This window comes from Ochlerotatus camptorhynchus, unplaced genomic scaffold (assembly GCF_037179485.1).
Source record: "Ochlerotatus camptorhynchus isolate MF236.1 unplaced genomic scaffold, CSIRO-AGI_Acam_v1.1 ptg000335l, whole genome shotgun sequence".
In the NCBI taxonomy this organism is placed as follows: domain Eukaryota; kingdom Metazoa; phylum Arthropoda; class Insecta; order Diptera; family Culicidae; genus Ochlerotatus; species Ochlerotatus camptorhynchus.
Window position 1 is genome coordinate 636,990 of NW_027040823.1, and position 17,779 is coordinate 654,768.

General features: G+C 41.3%; 1 protein-coding gene across 1 annotated transcript in view; it reads right to left on the minus strand.

Moving 5' to 3' along the window:
* Positions 1-5,184: 5,184 nt before the first annotated feature.
* Positions 5,185-17,779, minus strand: part of Spn100A (Serpin 100A) — a 78,737-nt gene continuing 66,142 nt past the window's right edge. Inside the window, exons 8-11 of the mRNA XM_065230964.1 lie at positions 7,024-7,122; positions 6,427-6,953; positions 5,987-6,368; positions 5,185-5,927 (exon numbers count right to left, since the gene is read on the minus strand). Coding sequence (XP_065087036.1) covers positions 5,233-5,927; positions 5,987-6,368; positions 6,427-6,953; positions 7,024-7,122 — 1,703 coding nt within the window. The 3' untranslated portion in view covers positions 5,185-5,232. The remainder of the gene's footprint in view (positions 5,928-5,986; positions 6,369-6,426; positions 6,954-7,023; positions 7,123-17,779) is intronic.

Consider the following 17,779-nt stretch of genomic DNA (forward strand, 5'->3'; position numbering starts at 1 on the left):
TCTCACTGTGGCAGCAAGGCACGCTGTTCCAAATGCGGGGAGAAGCACGAGGATGGCGCCTGCACAGTCACGGCACCAAAATGCGTGTACTGCAAAGGATCTCCTCCTCATGGTCTCTCGTCGTGTCCGGTGTACAAACAACGCGGGGAAAAACTAGAGCGCTCTCTTAAAGAACGTTCCAGGCGGTCTTTTGCAGAAATGCTTAAGACAGCCAAGCCATCGACCAACGAAACAAATCCCTTCGCTCTTTTGTCAGATGACGAGTCTGGCTCTGACTTGGCTGAGGAGGGAGTTTCTTTCAGTTTTCCGGAAGGTTCTGCCCGGAAACGAAAACGCATCCGTTCGCGGAAAGTTGCAGATCAAGAACCCCAAATCAGCTTGCCCAAATCAAGGAGTGGTGGAAAAAAGGAGACTTCTACTCCTCCTGGATTCCGCAGAACTGATTATACCCAGGATTTTCCACCTCTCCCGGGGACATCCAAAACCCCTGATGGCCCATTTTTAAGAACAGAAGCCCCATCTTCATCCGGGTTGTTCTCATTTGATAAAATTGTGGACGATATTCTCAAGTACCTCAATATTTCTGATCCTCTCAAAAGCATTGTTCTGACAATGCTTCCTTCGGTGAAGACCCTCTTGAAGCAATTGACATTGAAGTGGCCCCTCATTGCAGCAATCATCTCCTTCGATGGATAATTTTCCAAACGAGGTCGGGGATTTGATCACTGTTCTACAGTGGAATTGTCGAAGTCTTATTCCTAAGATAGAATCGTTTAAGTTTTTGGTTCACAATAATGATTGTGATGCATTTGCTCTGTGTGAAACTTGGCTCTCTTCAGATATCGATCTTCCTTTTCATGATTTTAACATTATTCGACTGGATCGTGAGGATTCGCGTGGAGGAGGGGTACTTTTGGGGATCAAAAAGTGCCATTCCTTCTATAGAGTGAATCTTCCCGAATTCCCCGGTATTGAAGTTGTCGCATGTCAGGCTTTTGTTAAAGGCAAGAGCCTTTGTATTGCTTCTGTGTATATTCCTCCCCGAGTTTCGATTAGTCAAAAACAACTTTCAGATATCTGTTCAGTACTTCCTGCTCCACGGTTGATTATGGGAGATTTGAATTCCCATGGTACAGGCTGGGGGGAACTGTATGATGACAACCGTTCTACTTTGATATATGACCTCTGTGATAACTTCAATATGACAATTCTTAACAATGGAGAAGTAACACGTCTGGCTGGTCCATCCTCAAATGGAAGTAGATTAGACCTCACACTTTGCTCTAATTCATTATCGTTGGATTGCACGTGGAATGTGATCCAGGATCCCCACGGTAGTGATCACTTGCCGATCGGCATTTCGATTGCCAGTGGGTTCAATTCGTCGGAATCCGTTAACGTCGCGTACGACCTCACCCGTAATATCGATTGGACAACGTTCAAGACCGCGATAGATGAAGCCGTGTCGTCGGTAGAAGAGCTTCCACCGTTGGAGGAATATAACTTCCTCTCCAATCTGATCTTGGACAGCGCGCTTCGAGCTCAAACTCGGCCGGCTCCAGGAACGTCTTTTCGTAGGAAACCTCCTACCTCTTGGTGGGACCAGCAATGCACTGAGGTTTGTCGTAAAAAGTCCGACGCGTTTAAGCTTTTCCGGAAACGCGGAACACCCGAGTATTTCGAAGCGTACTCGACTCTTGAACACGAACTCAAGAGCCTCATCAAAGCCAAGAAACGCGGATACTGGCGGCAATTCGTGGACGGTTTATCGCGCGAAACGTCGATGAATACGCTTTGGAACACGGCGCGAAGGATGCGTAACCGGTCTTCAAACAACGAGAGCGAGGAGTACTCGGATCGGTGGATTCTCAAGTTCGCGCGAAAAGTATGTCCTGATTCCGTGCCGGCACAGATGATTCCTCGCGAAACGACGAATTCGGTAGACGAGATCAGCCAGCCTTTTTCAATGCTGGAGCTCTCACTCGCGCTCCTTTCGTGTCGCAATTCGGCTCCGGGGGCTGATAGGATCAGGTTCGACTTGTTGAAGAACCTCCCAGACGTCGCTAAGAGGCGCATGTTGAACTTGTTTTGTCAGTTCCTGGAGTTCAATATTGTTCCAGATGATTGGAGGCGAGTGAGAGTTATAGCCATTAAAAAGCCTGGAAAACCCGCGTCAGATCATAACTCGTATCGTCCCATCGCGATGTTATCGTGCATTCGAAAATTGTTGGAGAAAATGATCCTTTTTCGCCTCGAAAAATGGGTTGAAACGAACCACCTACTCTCAGATACTCAATTTGGTTTCCGTAGGGGCAAGGGAACGAATGACTGTCTCGCGTTGCTTTCCACTGAAATTCAGTTGGCTTTTGCTAATAAAGAGCAAATGGCATCTGTCTTCTTGGATATTAAGGGGGCTTTTGATTCAGTATCGGTTGAAGTCCTTTCAGACAAACTCCACGCTTGTGGCCTTTCCCCATTAATTAATAACTTTTTGTACAATTTGCTGTCAGAGAAACATATGAGCTTTTCTCATGGAAACTCTACAGCTTCTCGATTTAGTTACATGGGTCTCCCCCAGGGCTCATGTTTAAGCCCCCTTTTGTATAATTTCTTCGTCAGAGAAATTGACAATTGTCTAAGTGACAACTGCACGTTGAGACAACTTGCAGATGACGGCGTAGTGTCTATGACAGGGCCCAAAGGGGTCGACCTGCAAGGACCCTTACAGGATACCTTAGACAATTTGTCTACTTGGGCTATTCAGCTAGGTATCGAATTCTCCACGGAGAAAACTGAGTTGGTCGTTTTTTCTAGGAAGCATAGCCCAGCACAACCAAAGCTTCAACTTTTGGGTAAACCGATCACTCATTCTATGTCCTTCAAATATCTTGGGGTCTGGTTCGATTCAAAATGCACCTGGAGATCCCACATTGAGTATCTGAGACGAAAATGCCAACTAAGGATCAATTTCCTTCGATCAATTACCGGAACGTGGTGGGGAGCCCATCCACAAGATCTTCTGACGTTGTACCGGACAACGATTTTATCGGTTTTAGAGTATGGTAGTTTTTGCTTCCAGTCGGCGGCTAAAACTCACATCATCAAACTGGAACGGATCCAGTATCGTTGTCTTCGTATCGCGTTAGGATGCATGCACTCGACTCATACGATGAGTCTCGAAGTGTTGGCGGGCATGTTGCCACTATCAGATCGGTTTTCGGAATTGTCCCTCAGGCTCCTCACCCGTTGTGAAGTTATGAACCCACTGGTAATCGAAAACTTTGAGAAGCTTCTTGAGCTAAACCCTCAAACTCGTTTTATGTCATTGTACTACGTGTACATAACTCAGGATGTCAGCCCTTCACAGCATAATCCCCATCGTGTATGCTTCTCCGACTTCGGCAATTCAGTTAGTTTTGATTTATCTATGACGCGGGAGATTCGTGGAATCCCAGAACATCATCGTTCCATGATTGTTCCGTCAATTTACGCTGCAAAGTTTGGCCAAGTTGATTCCGCAAGATCGTTCTTCACAGATGGATCACTAATAAAGTCGTCCGCTGGTTTTGGTATTTTTAACGAATTTCATAGCGCCTCTCGAATGCTTCAAGCTCCTTGTTCCGTATATGTTGCTGAGCTGGCGGCAATACACTATACGCTAGAAACGATCGCCTCACTTGCACCAGATCACTATTTTATTTTTACGGATAGTCTCAGTTCTGTCGAGGCTATTCGATCCATGAGGCCGGTAAAGCACTCCTCGTATTTTCTCATGAAAATACGAGAGCTTCTGAGTGCTTTATCTTTAAGATCTTTTGTCATCACCTTTGCATGGGTCCCATCTCATTGCTCGATTCCGGGCAATGAGAAGGCGGACTCACTTGCTAAGGTGGGCGCTATGCAAGGCGATATTTACGATCGACAAATCGCCTACAATGAATTTTTCTTCATTTATCGTCAACAGTCGCTCGCCAGCTGGCAAAATAAATGGAGTGAAGGAAGTTTGGGACGATGGCTATTCTCGATCATCCCTAAGGTGTCGAAGAGTCCTTGGTTCAAGGGGTTGGATGTGGGTCGAGACTTCATTCGTCTGATGTCTCGCCTCATGTCCAATCACTATTCGTTAAACGCTCACTTGTTTCGTGTTGGGCTGGGAGACAGCAATCTCTGTGAATGTGGACAAGGTTACCAAGACGCCGATCACATCCTTTGGTCTTGTGCTGAGCATCGTGGAGTCAGATCTGAGCTGTGCGATTCCCTTCGGGCTCGAGGTAGACAACCTAATGTTCCAGTTCGGGATATTTTGGCTAGACGCGATCTGGAGTTTATGAAACTCATATATGTTTACTTTACGAATACTAACCTTAGATTGTAAGTTTGATTAACCTTGTATTTAGTTTGTGTATTGTGCGTGTAGTTTTTTTTTTAATGTTTGTTTTCAAGATGAATAGAAATAAGTTCATGTTTTAGGATTAATTAAATATTTGTATAATAAATCATATTTCAAACCTCCTTCTCCCTTTCCCCATCAAAAAACTGTAAATCTCCACTAACCTCGAGACGACCGCGAGTAATCGGTTCAATTCCTTTAACTCTTGATTTAAGACATTAATCATGTATAATGCAAATGATAACCCGGCTCTGTAAAGTTTATTCGATTGAGCCTGTACAAATAAATTAATATAAAAAAAAAAAAAAAAAAAAAAAAAACAATGTTTGTTTTGATTCGCTTTCATAGCGACAGATGAAATGAGGGGTTCGTGGATTTTCCTATGTTTCGAGGGGTGTATCGATTAGCTTGGGACCGAAGAAAGTACCAGAGCTGAGCCAAAAAGTTGAGCACGTTTCTTCGGGACCTTCTGGTCTTAGAGTTACCTCTATGGTACGTTTCTTCGATAATGGCCCTTATTGCGGCAGTCACTTCACGGTGAATACGAAGTGATGTGACAAGTTGTCATTTACGGTGAAGTGATTCCCGGGCAAATCAAATGGGAATCACTGCACCGTGAGTGAAAAGTTGTCACTTCACTTCGTATTCACCGTGAAAAACACCCTAGTTGACACAGAAATAAGTGAATTTTGTTACAATCAATGAACAATGAATTATCGGCTCCGTAAAACTAACGCAATTGTGCCTTCCAAATAAATGAAAATCAAGCCTATTAAAGCAATTAAAAAAAAACATTTCTCCGTGAATCAATTCCACTTTATTATCGAGCTACAGCTTCGAAACTATTCCCGTGGATCATAAATCTGTCCAATGAAGAACGGATATCGTTCCTGCTTATCGACAACCATCACCAGGAACGGTTGATCAACGTCGAACCTTACATCCTTGTACTGGGGAGTGATGCTCAGCGTAATGATCGACAGCGAAGCCACCGAGGTAGCCTTGGTACCGAACTCATCCACGCTCATGTACGACCGCTGAGTGATATCGGAAACCACCGTCGATTCATTGGCCAGGTACTGAAGAGCGTCACCATCCTGGAAGATGGAATGCAAGCCCATCCTTTTCAAGGCCGGTATAAGCGACACCGTATCCGTCAGCGTAAACTTCGGCATGTGCAGGTGAACCTTGGTGTTGATGTAGGAAGCTTGAATTTCTGCCATCACCTTGGCCAGATCTTGGGGTTTCAGTTGACGGAGGGATGCTTCCAGTTGATGCCGCTGGGTGGGCAAGAATATCAACATAGCTAGGTTTGCACCCTCGTACGGAAGTTCTACCCAGCGAAGGCCGTTGCCATCGGCGAAGCTCAGCTCACCGTAACGAAGTTTGTTCAGTTGGAACATTTTACTGAGCTGGCGTGGATTGTTTGGACTCGACTCAAACGATCCGGGGTTCGTCTCGATGAAGGTGTACTTCCACTTGCCTTTGAAGTAGATGGTGTTTGCCAACAGCACGCGAGTGTAAGGATTGATTGCACCTAAAGTGGGTGACATTCGTTAGGATTGAATTATTGTTTAGCAGACTAGACAAACATACCGGGATTAAGAACCTCGTTGATAAGGCGGTGGGTTTTTTCGGAGACCCATTTGTTAGCTGTATTGGCCGCTAGAGTCGGTTTGCCAAAGTCCACTGATAGTACGTCCACATTCCGTAGTCGAACATCGTTTAGATAAGTGTTGTTCAGCTTAACATCCTTGGCTACGAAGTTGGCCGCTGCGGTTTCGATAGTGTTAGGCGATGATTTGGAAACCTTATCGAAGGTCTTGGTCATATCCGATAACCGGTGTGAATCCAATATTATGGTATTCTGCAGTTGTTGCCGGGCTATTGGACTAGCGTAATCCACCAGATTCGATAGGAGTAGTTGCGGCAGAAGAGGGCTGATCACGGAATCTCCATTCGCTGGTCGATCCAGATTCTGCAATGTGGAATTGGTTAGTATACTGGCATATCTGGAAATTGAGCCTCTAAACCACCTTGAATAGATTGAGAGCAAAGTGCATGGCTTGGTAGCCTCGAGAGCCGATCTCAATCGGCACTCTTTCGTCATCGTAATCATAATCGTTGCTATTCGAGGGGGTGGTAGCACCGGAATATTGCGACTGGACAGCAGTAGGATGGCTAGGCCGCGGATTCTGTGTATAAGCCGACGTCGAAGTCTTCACTTTAATGTTATTTTTGGAATCATCGCCGAACATGAAAACATGCGAACCAGTCTGTACCTGATGTGGGCTGGCAGTTGTCTGTTTGAAATTTTGCGTCAGTTGGTCTGAAGGGAAATAAATCTGTGAAGCTGCCAATCGTACAATGTTTGGCTCATCGAAAGAATTTCTGTTACTGATCACGGGATGGCATCCGTTTTGGATGAATTGGTAGCCTTGCTGATTGATAGCGCACAGATGCAAATCTGGATTGGCTCGGATATGATCTACCAAGTGGTTACAGCATGGAATCATTTGAAGGCCTTGGCAAAGCGACTGAAAAGCTTCGAGGGGCATCAAACCTAGCGATTGAGAAGTGAGATGTTATGAGAAGTAAAATGAAAGTAGCACATTCGTTTTGATCTCATTTACTGTTTCTCGATGAAGATGTACAATATGTATCCACAATACGAAAATTGATTTGTTGCACCTGGTTGGTGGCTAAAATCGGGGATACTACGAACAGGAACACTGCAAAAAAAAATAGAAAAATTTAACTTATTATATTTTTTTCAACTTTTTTACTTTAGATTTGCAATATTTAGAGCTTGGAACAAAGAATTTCAATATTAGAATAAATTTGGAAGCAAGGAGTAAATAGTTTTTTTAGTATAGTTAAAATTTTGAATTGAAGTTCAATGCATCAAATAACTTGAACCTTAAGAAATCAAATTTGGTTTGAGTTATGCTATTTTTTTTTTAAATATAGCATATTTTTGACTTTAGGTAAAATTATCAATTTTCCATGGAATTCATACTAAACCACCTTTAAATTACAAATTTCTTGAATTAGATGCCTTTAGATATCTTCGAATGTTTCCTAACATTTTCTGAATACATATTTTGTTGCACCATTTTGTTTAAATGTACTCTTTAGAAATCTAAATGAATTAATGTACTTTAACCAGAGCCGTACTCAGGATTTTTGTTCGGTTTCGAACTCTCAGCGAACTCTTTCACTTACACGAAGCCCTCATTAATTCCATAATTGTAGTCTTGAAGAGAAAGGGACATACAATCTCTGATCACGCCTTCCTTCGGAAGTAAAGCCGTTGATCCCCGGTCCGTGAGTTGATGGGTCGATAGGTAGGGTCCAGGTGAGGGAGCTGCCTCCCTGCCCAAGTAACATTTCTGGTTTTATGAGGGTTCTGTAGACAATGATTTAGATTTGTAGAGTGCTTTAAAACCTCGATAAAACTAGCAATGTTGCTTGGGTGGCGTCGGTAGCATTAGTACTCAGTACGGAAAACAAATCAAGGAAAAAAAATAGAAAGGGATATCTCGGGTCTACTTTTGATTAGACCACTCTAAAATGATCGATTCTCTTCATCGACTCTCTCTTTCGTTATTAACTCGGCTCCAAAAACATGTTTATCTGTTCTTATCAATTTTCTAGAATTTTTTCAATGCAGAGTTGTAACAGATTGTATTGGCTATCAAAAGCAACAGCAAACGCACCAAGAAACGTTAATTCGCTAGAGTTATTAACAAAAGAGAAAATCGATGAAGAGAATCGATCATCGCGTATACGCCCTTATGCATGCTCACTGTCAAATTCTTTCTATTATACCTGTTTACTCTGACATAGAGCGGCAGTTATTGAGGTTAATTTAGAAAAAATCTTCAACGATATCGACGGTTAAACATGGATCACCGTAATGACAAAAAATTTACGAAATTCTGCGAACCACTATATTGTTTTGCCACAGACAAACAGAAATCACACTCGCAAGTTGATCATCGATCACGTATTTAACGAACAGTTTAAATATTGCTGATTCACATACATCTTAGCATCGACATTTCACAAATAAGAAGAAGCAACATCCGCAGCTGTCAAACATAAATACAACCGGATAATAACTATCATTCTTCGAAGCCTCGGTTCAAGACAGATCGATCCCTCTTGATGCAATCGACCCGATCCGCTGAATTATCAATTGTATCAATCAGGCTATAGTGGAACCACATGTAACCCTAGAATCTACTAAATAATTGTGGAGACGGTGTCCTCATGAAATGGAATAGTAGTAGCAACAATCAATACGAAACTAACGATTTTAAATTGGCTCACTACTTGACTGTACGGTGGTTGTCATCCATGCAGTCGGCGCCGGTGGTGTAGTGGTAAGCGTGACTGCTTTCTAACACCCCAACGGGTCTGGGTTCAATCCCAGCCGAGGTCGGTGGGATTTTTCTGAGGCATAAAAATCTCTGGTCACGTCTTCCTTCGGAAGGAAATAAAGCCGTTGGTCCCGGCCCATGTGTGTTGAATGGGTACGATATCCTACGCAGGAGTGAAAGCTGCCTTCCTGCACATTCGATTGCCGTCAATGGATGGCAATCGATGTCCGTCGGTGATTGGCACTATATTGCGGAACAGAGACCGACGTTAAATAAAGGAAAGAAGAAAAAGAAGAAGAAGCATCCATGCAGCATCTATTTTAACCAGTTTGCATACACTGAATCTTTTCCGTAAGCCTTTTTGTTGGAATTTTCCTTAACTATGTGATTGCGCACGGGCGGGTTTCCTACGTTGTGTTGTGATACGGATAAGTACCATAGAGGTAACTCTAAGACCACTGGGTCCCGAAGAAAATCATTATTATTTTTGGCTCACTCAGTACCAGAACAACGGTCCCAAGCAGTCCCAAGCTATTTCACTCACCCCTGCATGTTCTGCATGAATCCACATACCCCTGATGTTATCTGTCAAACTTTCATAGCGAATCAAAACAAACATAGTGTAGTAATAGAATTTCAACTAGAATAGGGTACGTTAATCGTTTGCTTGGGACCAATAGGCTAGTCAAGTAGTGAGCCAATTTAAAATCGTTAGTTTCTACCGGTTGGTTTGAGTTCGGATTTCGGTTGAAGGCCCCAACTACGCGGTTGTGATTTTTGGTGTTGTACGGAATACTTTTTCCTTCACTTCTGGGCTTCCGATCGGTGGTCAACCGTTCCTCGAACCGCTTAATCACTCGCGACACCGTGGAATTCGCGATTCCCAACGTTTTAGCGATGGAACGATGCGAGAGATCCTTGTTCTCGTGATGAATGCGCAAGATTTTATCACGCACGAGCTGTTCTTTCGACTCCATTTCCACGAGTTTTGATCACAGGACTTTAAAATTTGCAGGATGTAAATAATGCACTATGAACTAAATCCACCCAAATTTTCATTAAATTCTACCCAACGGTTAAAAAGTTAGAGCAATTTCATAGTGTGGCAATTTCATCGTGGACACTCTTTAAATCAGACGTGACGATTTTTCAGAGTGTACCGTACCAAATGCTCCAAGTTATGTAAGAGTTAATGTAACAATAATATGAGATGCAAGGACTATTTTATATAAAATAGTGTAATGGATAGATCTCACCAACTGCCTCCAATGTTTTAATTTATAGATAAAAATGGAATAATCGCACCAAAACTGGTAAACTTTTCAGAGCTCCGAAAAACTGCTATGAAATGTCACAAATGGAGACCTCCTTCGGTCGCTTCTTTCTTTTTTCGTAACTACCACTTGATGGACCAGGTGGGCCCTAATACCCCGTTCAAATTACAGCCTATATCACGTAATATAGGCTGTCTTGCAATGAGCACTCATACATAGGATTTCCAGTGAAAACTAGATGTATGAGTGCTCATTGCAAGACAGCGTATATCACGTAATGTGAACGGGGTATAATGGGGATATCTGAAGCTAGACACTCTCAACCGGTCCTTTTCCTAACCGATATAACACCAGTTACGATATTTTATCAATTAAAACGCACGCGCATAAGATTCACTACAATACCAATCAACCGTGCAAATACTTATCACACATTTTGAAGAAAGAAAAAAAACAATTTAAACTTGAAAAATCACTCCGTGGAAAAACAGATAAATTCGTGACAGCTCATGAAAACCCAACCGTCCGTGGGCTGAGCCTACTGCGATCAGTGGTATTTTTGATGACCTTCCCGATAATTATTGTCATGAATCAAATGTTATCATTCAATTCTTACTAAATCAGATTAAAAAATGATAAACAAAATGGTATTTAATCATCCCAAAAATATGTCTTTAATTATACTATAGTGATATAATTTTATCGTCCTCAAATTTTGCTAAGCACGCTTCGGCTTTATTAATTTGTTTTCTTTTTTGTTATGTGTAGTTTGGACCCATTCTTTCTAAATCATCCAGCTGATTTTGTCTGCAAAAAAATCCACGCACTCCTTGATGCAAAAAAAAACATTGCAAGGTGAATTTTAATACCTTCAGAATATTTTGAAAGCTCAGATATAGAGTTGAGGCTGAATAATCTAAATATTCACAATATGTCCTTATAATTCCGTGTCATTATTTAAATAGAGTGCAATTGCTTTTGTGAACTGGATTTATACAAATAAATGCTCACACACATACCATAAAATAACAGGAAGAGGAATATTTCAGGCATAACATTTGATAACGACACAAAAGCATTTGTAAACAAACTTTCTAAGGCCCTTTACACGTGAACCAAAGTACGCCCACGCAAACCAATACCACTTTCGGAAAGGTGAGAGTTGCCCCTATCCGATGATGTTGTTGGTTTGCGTGAGCGTACTTCGGTTCGCATTTAAAGGGCCTTAACAATTTTGTTTACAAAAGCTTTGTGCCGTTATCAAATGTTACGTCTGATTTCATCGAATAGTTTTTTTTTTTTTTATTTCGATATTCAGTTTTAGAATCGATGTTATAATAAGAGTCTTGCCAAGAGAAAATGTTACGAACAAGCAGCACTGTTTGTGATTTATTTTTCGCCAGAGTAAACGGCAACCAGATTGTTTGCGTTAGCATCGGATGACTTTCATTCAGAAGTGAAAAATTTCATGTCGATAACGAAGCTGCTATAACGTATAAATACCACAATGCACTAAATAAAGCGAAGAAATGTCTTTTATCTAAAATTACTAAAATATTATTATTAATGAATGCAATACTTGTAGTTCACTGGTTGTAGGAACAATAATGTTTATTTACTTTGCTTGTTTGTTACCCCGCTTGACAGTTCGATTGGTACTTCTGGCTTCACTCTTGGTGGGACTCTCTTATTATAACATTGACTCTGCTTCTGTCCTATTACGATCTATTCTTTCGATCCCGCTCGCATGCCATAGCCAATTCTTTTTTGAAATAAAATGCATCTGCATGAGTGTCGTTCCCCCTGGGTCATTGATACTTATGCGTGCTGTTATCATGTGTGCCTGTCGACTGAAATCCACTAGCATAGATGGCCCACACAATCATCCGGCACTTAAAGAGATGATACCGGTTTACCGTATAACTTGGGCCTTATGGGAAAACCCGGGATCACCCGTTTTCGAGTTCATCAATGCTTGCGGTGACTGTGACTGAAACTGGTCAAACCACTAGCTCTGATAATATAAAACTCGAGCTTGTTGTTCTTGTCGTTCGGTTCGGTCGGATGTGTATGCTCTTGCTTTAAGCGTTGACATTAGGAGACGATTTAAGGCTTGAACAGAACGCAACAATACCGGTTTGAATGAGCTAGGGAATCCCCGCGATTGAATGTTTGCTGTTTCCGTGCCTTTTTTTGGAAGATAATGTACGAAAAAAATTGCTTGTCTTAAATTTGATTGTGGCTACCTCCGACACAAAATAATATGAGTTGCAGAATGTACATAATAAACCACTGTTGAGTTCACCCATGCGGAATCATACTCATAATCATACACGCATGACAAACAATTCTGTTAATGTTGTTGCTCACGAATTATCAAAAGATCTTTCAAATAATACTTGTTCTAATAGAATAGAATCTTATAACCTTAATTTAGCAGTAAATACATGGCATTTTTCCATCCATAAATAATCATAATAATGCGACATATGTAGCAACAATATTTACCGAACAGCACACTGCACTTGTCCATGGTTCCAACGGTGAAACACCACTTTCCACGTGTTCAAAGTATATATTTCTGCCGTTCTTCAGCAGACCACAATCGATTTTCGTTGCACTCGGCTCGAGACCGTTCGACACTCTGGTGCCGTCTGCGAAACCTGAATCTCTCCACTAACAGGCGAGGATTTCCCCAGTCACGTCCTCCTCGGGCTATATATACCAAACTTGATCGACGGGACTGCGATTCACACTTCCGTAAGCTACGAGAACGCTATCCAAACACACTCCGCCTTAAAGGGGTTGCTATGTTGGGCAGTTGGGATTTTCTATAGCTGCGAAGACCGATCTACCTCCGATTGGATCGATTTCCAACCGAAGACTGCTGCCTAAGGTGAGTGCGAAAATAATTCAATCATCTCCGTGGCTTACACTTAAAAAATTCCACACGTCATCATCATGTGTATCACACTTAATTTTGCACTTATTGTGAAACACATCCATTTCACGTGTGAATCTAATGCTTTGAACCATGCAACACTATTGGCACAAACGAAGTTACAGACGACTAACTGGCGAAGAAATCCATTAAAATAATGTGGTTCACTGTAATAGAATTTCCTTGGAAGCTTGTGCCACCATCCACCAGATGGGTTAGTTTTTTTGTTTTGATTTGAACAAAGTTGATTTTGTGTACAATGATTCTTTGACAGTGTGCAAAGAGTGCGTATCATTTTGTCATTTTTTTATGCATTTCAGTTTTGAGTAGAGTGAATGAGATAGAACCAAAACATTCTAGTACATTTCTCGATGAACATTTCAAATGGTCCTATCTGCTTTGATCGATTCTCTTCATCGACTTTCTCTTTTCATAACCACTGCTATGCAAACAGATTTCGCGCTAATTCTACCACATAGTTTGATAAAGGAGGTTCTTATCTAGCGTCCAAAACGTCAAATACAACAGGGAAAGGTTTTGCAGCTGAGTTATTACCGAAAGAGAAAGTCGATGAAGAGAATCGATCAAAGCAGATAGGACCATTTGAAATGTTCATCGAGATTTGGTGAAAATGCTAGTTCAATCTAATAGTAGTGTTGCCATGTGGTACAATCCAGTAGTAGTGGTGTTACCATGTGGTACACTGAAAAATTGCAATAGCAGGTTAGTCACCAAAGTTTTCGAGCCGCTCCGTCTGTCACTTCGTTTGTGCTATTGGTTTGAATTGTGGCACACAGTCTATGTGTCTTACATGGTGATATCAATAGCTTTCCACATCATAGTTCAATGTCCTACAATATTCTACTTTATCGTCTTCTACTTTGCCAACTCCAAAATTGAATCGACGAATATATAAAACAAAGCTGCCAGAAGGCAGAGCGTATACATGCCTTTTTTCAATGGGTCTGATTTGGGAATTGATCCTGTACTGATGGGGTGTGCTGCTTCAGTTGTCTTCATTCGATCTCACTGGGCCACGATTGTTCTCATATATGAGGCTGGTTGATAAGTATGAAGTCACAACTCAGTTTTCGATGTTTAACTTGCAGAACAATCATTTTACATCGCATTGAAAGGCAAAACACTTCAAATCCATCTGTTTTTAATACTTGAATTGATAGAGAAAGATTATCAAAATTTCAAAAAAAAATAACTACACTTAAAATAAATGAGATTGTGCATATGAAAAATCAATTGTTTAAACACTTCGATCGAACGCGTGGAATTTTTTGAGTGTATATTATCAACATACGGTGATCAACACTAACGAATAAAGTTATAAAAATATTTAAAGTTCCTTTACCACAACATCTTCTCTGGAAAACATTGTCCCCCACTGAACGAGTGCGAAACGATAAACCTGGAAAGCCGGTTTTCCAACGTCTTGCACCGTCACATTGTGTTTGTATGTATGGTAGTAGTTATACCACAGACAAACAGACATAACACATTGAATATTTCTCACTGTAAAACATCGTCGCCAAAACATTACCGCCATCTGTTGAATACACAGTGGTGGGTAGTACGGTGAACAGATGGCGGTAATGTGTAAACGTCAAATGGAAGGGAATTGACTATGCGCGCCACAGGTGGCGGTACTACCAACTACGATACTTTTAAATCAACCGTTAAATGCTTGATCGATGAACAACTTGCGAGTGTTATGTCTGTTTGTCTGTGGTTATACGATGAGCCATTCTGCCGGCTTGGCTTTACATACCAACATTGTTTGTTGGCTGCTTACCTTCAGAAGATTAACAAGTAAATACAACCTACATCTACAGAACCATCTTGCGTAGGCGATGATGACTGTGTTATGCTTGTGTGAGATTTCTCTCAGTTGTGATGCGATGCGATTTCTCGCGTCCTGCTTATGTATCAATAAATTCTCAGAGACATTAACTTTCGAAAAACCAAATGCAAATTTTTAAATTTTTAAAATTTTTCCAGAAACGTCACTTATGTCATAGGAAAACAGATTTTTTCTTTATTGCAAAACGCAGTCCTTAAAATAATTGCCATCTGTCAAATATAGTGCATTAGCAATATAGTTCACTGATTTGTTTAACCGGAGACACTTTTAATTGACCAACAAGCGCGCCTTTGCTTTAGAATAGGCAACTAATGTATTCTATAAACATAACGAGGGATGCTTCATAGCTACAGCAGTGATTTAAATCAAAACTTATTTTAACAATTATTTTCGTCTTCCCATAAGTATCTTCAGGGTCGAAATTTAGAAAAGGTCGAATGAAAAAAAAACAGGTCGCATGAATAAAAGGTCGAATGAACAAAAGGTTGAAATTGATAAATAGGTCAAATTGTTGGAGGATGATATAGTTACTATTACTGCAATTTAAGAGACTGCCATTTTCTAGAATATATTCCATCTTTAAATCATGAGCAGTTCCTTGCGAGTATTTGCAGAGTATTTTTGAACAATATTTTGTCAATTTTGATGTTGGTTTTTTGAACTTACGCACTTAGAGATTTGCACAGCCGAGTGGTCGGCAATCAATTTTACTGAGATCTCAGTAAACAGGGCGGTAAAAAGTTGCTGAGATTCGTCAAAAACAATATATTTCCACTTCGACTTTTTGTCCATTTCGATCTTTTGTCCATTCGACCTTTTGTGCATTTGACCTTTTGTTCATTCGTCCTTTTGTCCCTCAAAGTTCAATTTGACCTTTTGTTCATTCGACAATGATCTTTGACCTTTTGTCCAGAATTCTTCATGGATCGTTCAACAGAAGTTGTTTTTTTTTCTTAATTTTAGCAGCTGGTTCACCTCTTTAAAAGAGGGAGGGCTTCAAATAAGTGGCACCCTAGTGTTTGTTATAACATTATAACAAATTAACAAAATATCAAGTTTTGATAGTTCGTTAGTCGTCGTACGGTGTTGTAGCGTGGTTCTTCTTCAGGCTGTCGTTCATTGGTCAGGTTGATTGCGTGGGTCTACTATCATTTGCCTTGGTTAAAACGTGTCATTGTAGTATGATGTTCGTCAAATTTGATTGTAGATTCCGGAATCCATCACGAAAGCCCGTAGAGCCTCCTCTCTACCGTGTGCGTGATATTGTTTGCACCATCGTACAAATAAGATTCCCGTTTCACCTGTGCATACAATGCAAATATATTACATTAATAATATGATCCACTCTTTCGCTAAGCTGGCGAACCAAATTTTTAGCGATGGAAGCACCTGTGTGGCCAAAAAGGCTACCAATGTATTTCTTTATCGTCACGAGGGGTAAACCAAATGAAAAGGGGGAGAGGTAGCTCATCGATTCTTCCGGTTCGCCTCCTAGCATCGTGCTATAAGGTACCAAGCGATAACCAGGGTAGTTGATCGATAGCTCGATGACGTCATTTCGTTGGCGTCTGCAATGGGAAATTCTCATAGCAGGCGTTGACAATGGGACGTTGTCGAGTTGTTGAATAGCAACTATCGTGGTAACTCACCGATTACCTGTCGATCTGCCAAATTTGGAAAGACGTCTGCATTGAATTGTCTCATATAATAATATTCCGCCCACTATATCACAAGAAATTGCGAGTAGCTGAGTGGAATGGAGATAAGTTAAGCATTGGGTATAGGACCAAGTCTCCCCTGGGTGGTGCCAAAAGATGAGCGCAATAGAATCATCAAGTTGCCATAAAGCACGGAATGAGACTATTGCATGACTGGGTAGTCAAAGTCTTCCATTCGTTAGTCATTTCAGGTGGATTAGAACAGGTTTAGGTTTAGGGTGGGCGTTGGCCAGATTTGGATTTTTCAGATGTAATCCTGGATAGGACCCTGTCATTGAACGTCGCGTGAAAGTGGAACTTAATGAAGGCCTAAGTACTTTTTCGTAGTTTTTAGTTTTCGGATTTGAAAGATCGTCGGTTACAGTGGCCTGCTTACTGAGCAGAAAAACGTGGTCCCAGGTCCTTACATATCAAAGAGATTTATGGTAAAATCGCTTGTGTATCGTGTATTTTGCGAAACTCGTTGTTGTCGTTGGTTCCGGGTTTGAATGGATACACAAATTTGAGCAACGGTATTATGTGATATGAGGGGCTCGGTGGCCTTAGAGCAACCGTTTTTGCTTACTGATCAGAACATCATGAGTCTAATCTAAGGCCCATCCACATTCAAGATTCGTCAATCACTTTATTTGTTAATATGACTACATGGTAATAACAGCAACTCGGTGATTAAAAAGGTGCTCGTCTGCCTAGTGGCAAACGTTTTTGCTTACTGAGCAGAAGACCGTGGGTTTAGTCCAAAGCTCCTTCGCGTTATATGATCGTTAGGACATCAATTCAGCTTATCGTTTACCAAAACGAACCCTGCTGCAAACCCAACCCTCTTATCCAACATCCCAGTGATTCCTCGTGGAAGTGCAGAGGTGTTCTCGGCTTCCATCAAAGCGAGTGTCATGTCAACACAATCCTTCCCATGCCTTTCTTGACCTGTGTTCGGGCGCGGCCGGCGCTGGTATTGCCTAATTTAAGATCACCAGTTTTTACACATTGAGGATGATTGCTAGTCCCAAGCATCGTCTATTGGTTCTCTGTGTAATTACAGCTGATCTGGCAGTAACAGAGTAGCAACCGTGGGCGGTCAATCAAGCTCAAGCTCAAGCTCAAGCTCAAGCTCAAGCTCAAGGGGTAAACCAAATGAAAATTTGTTTAATATTTCAAATGAAAGTATTTCAGCATATTATTTTATTTGATGACAGCA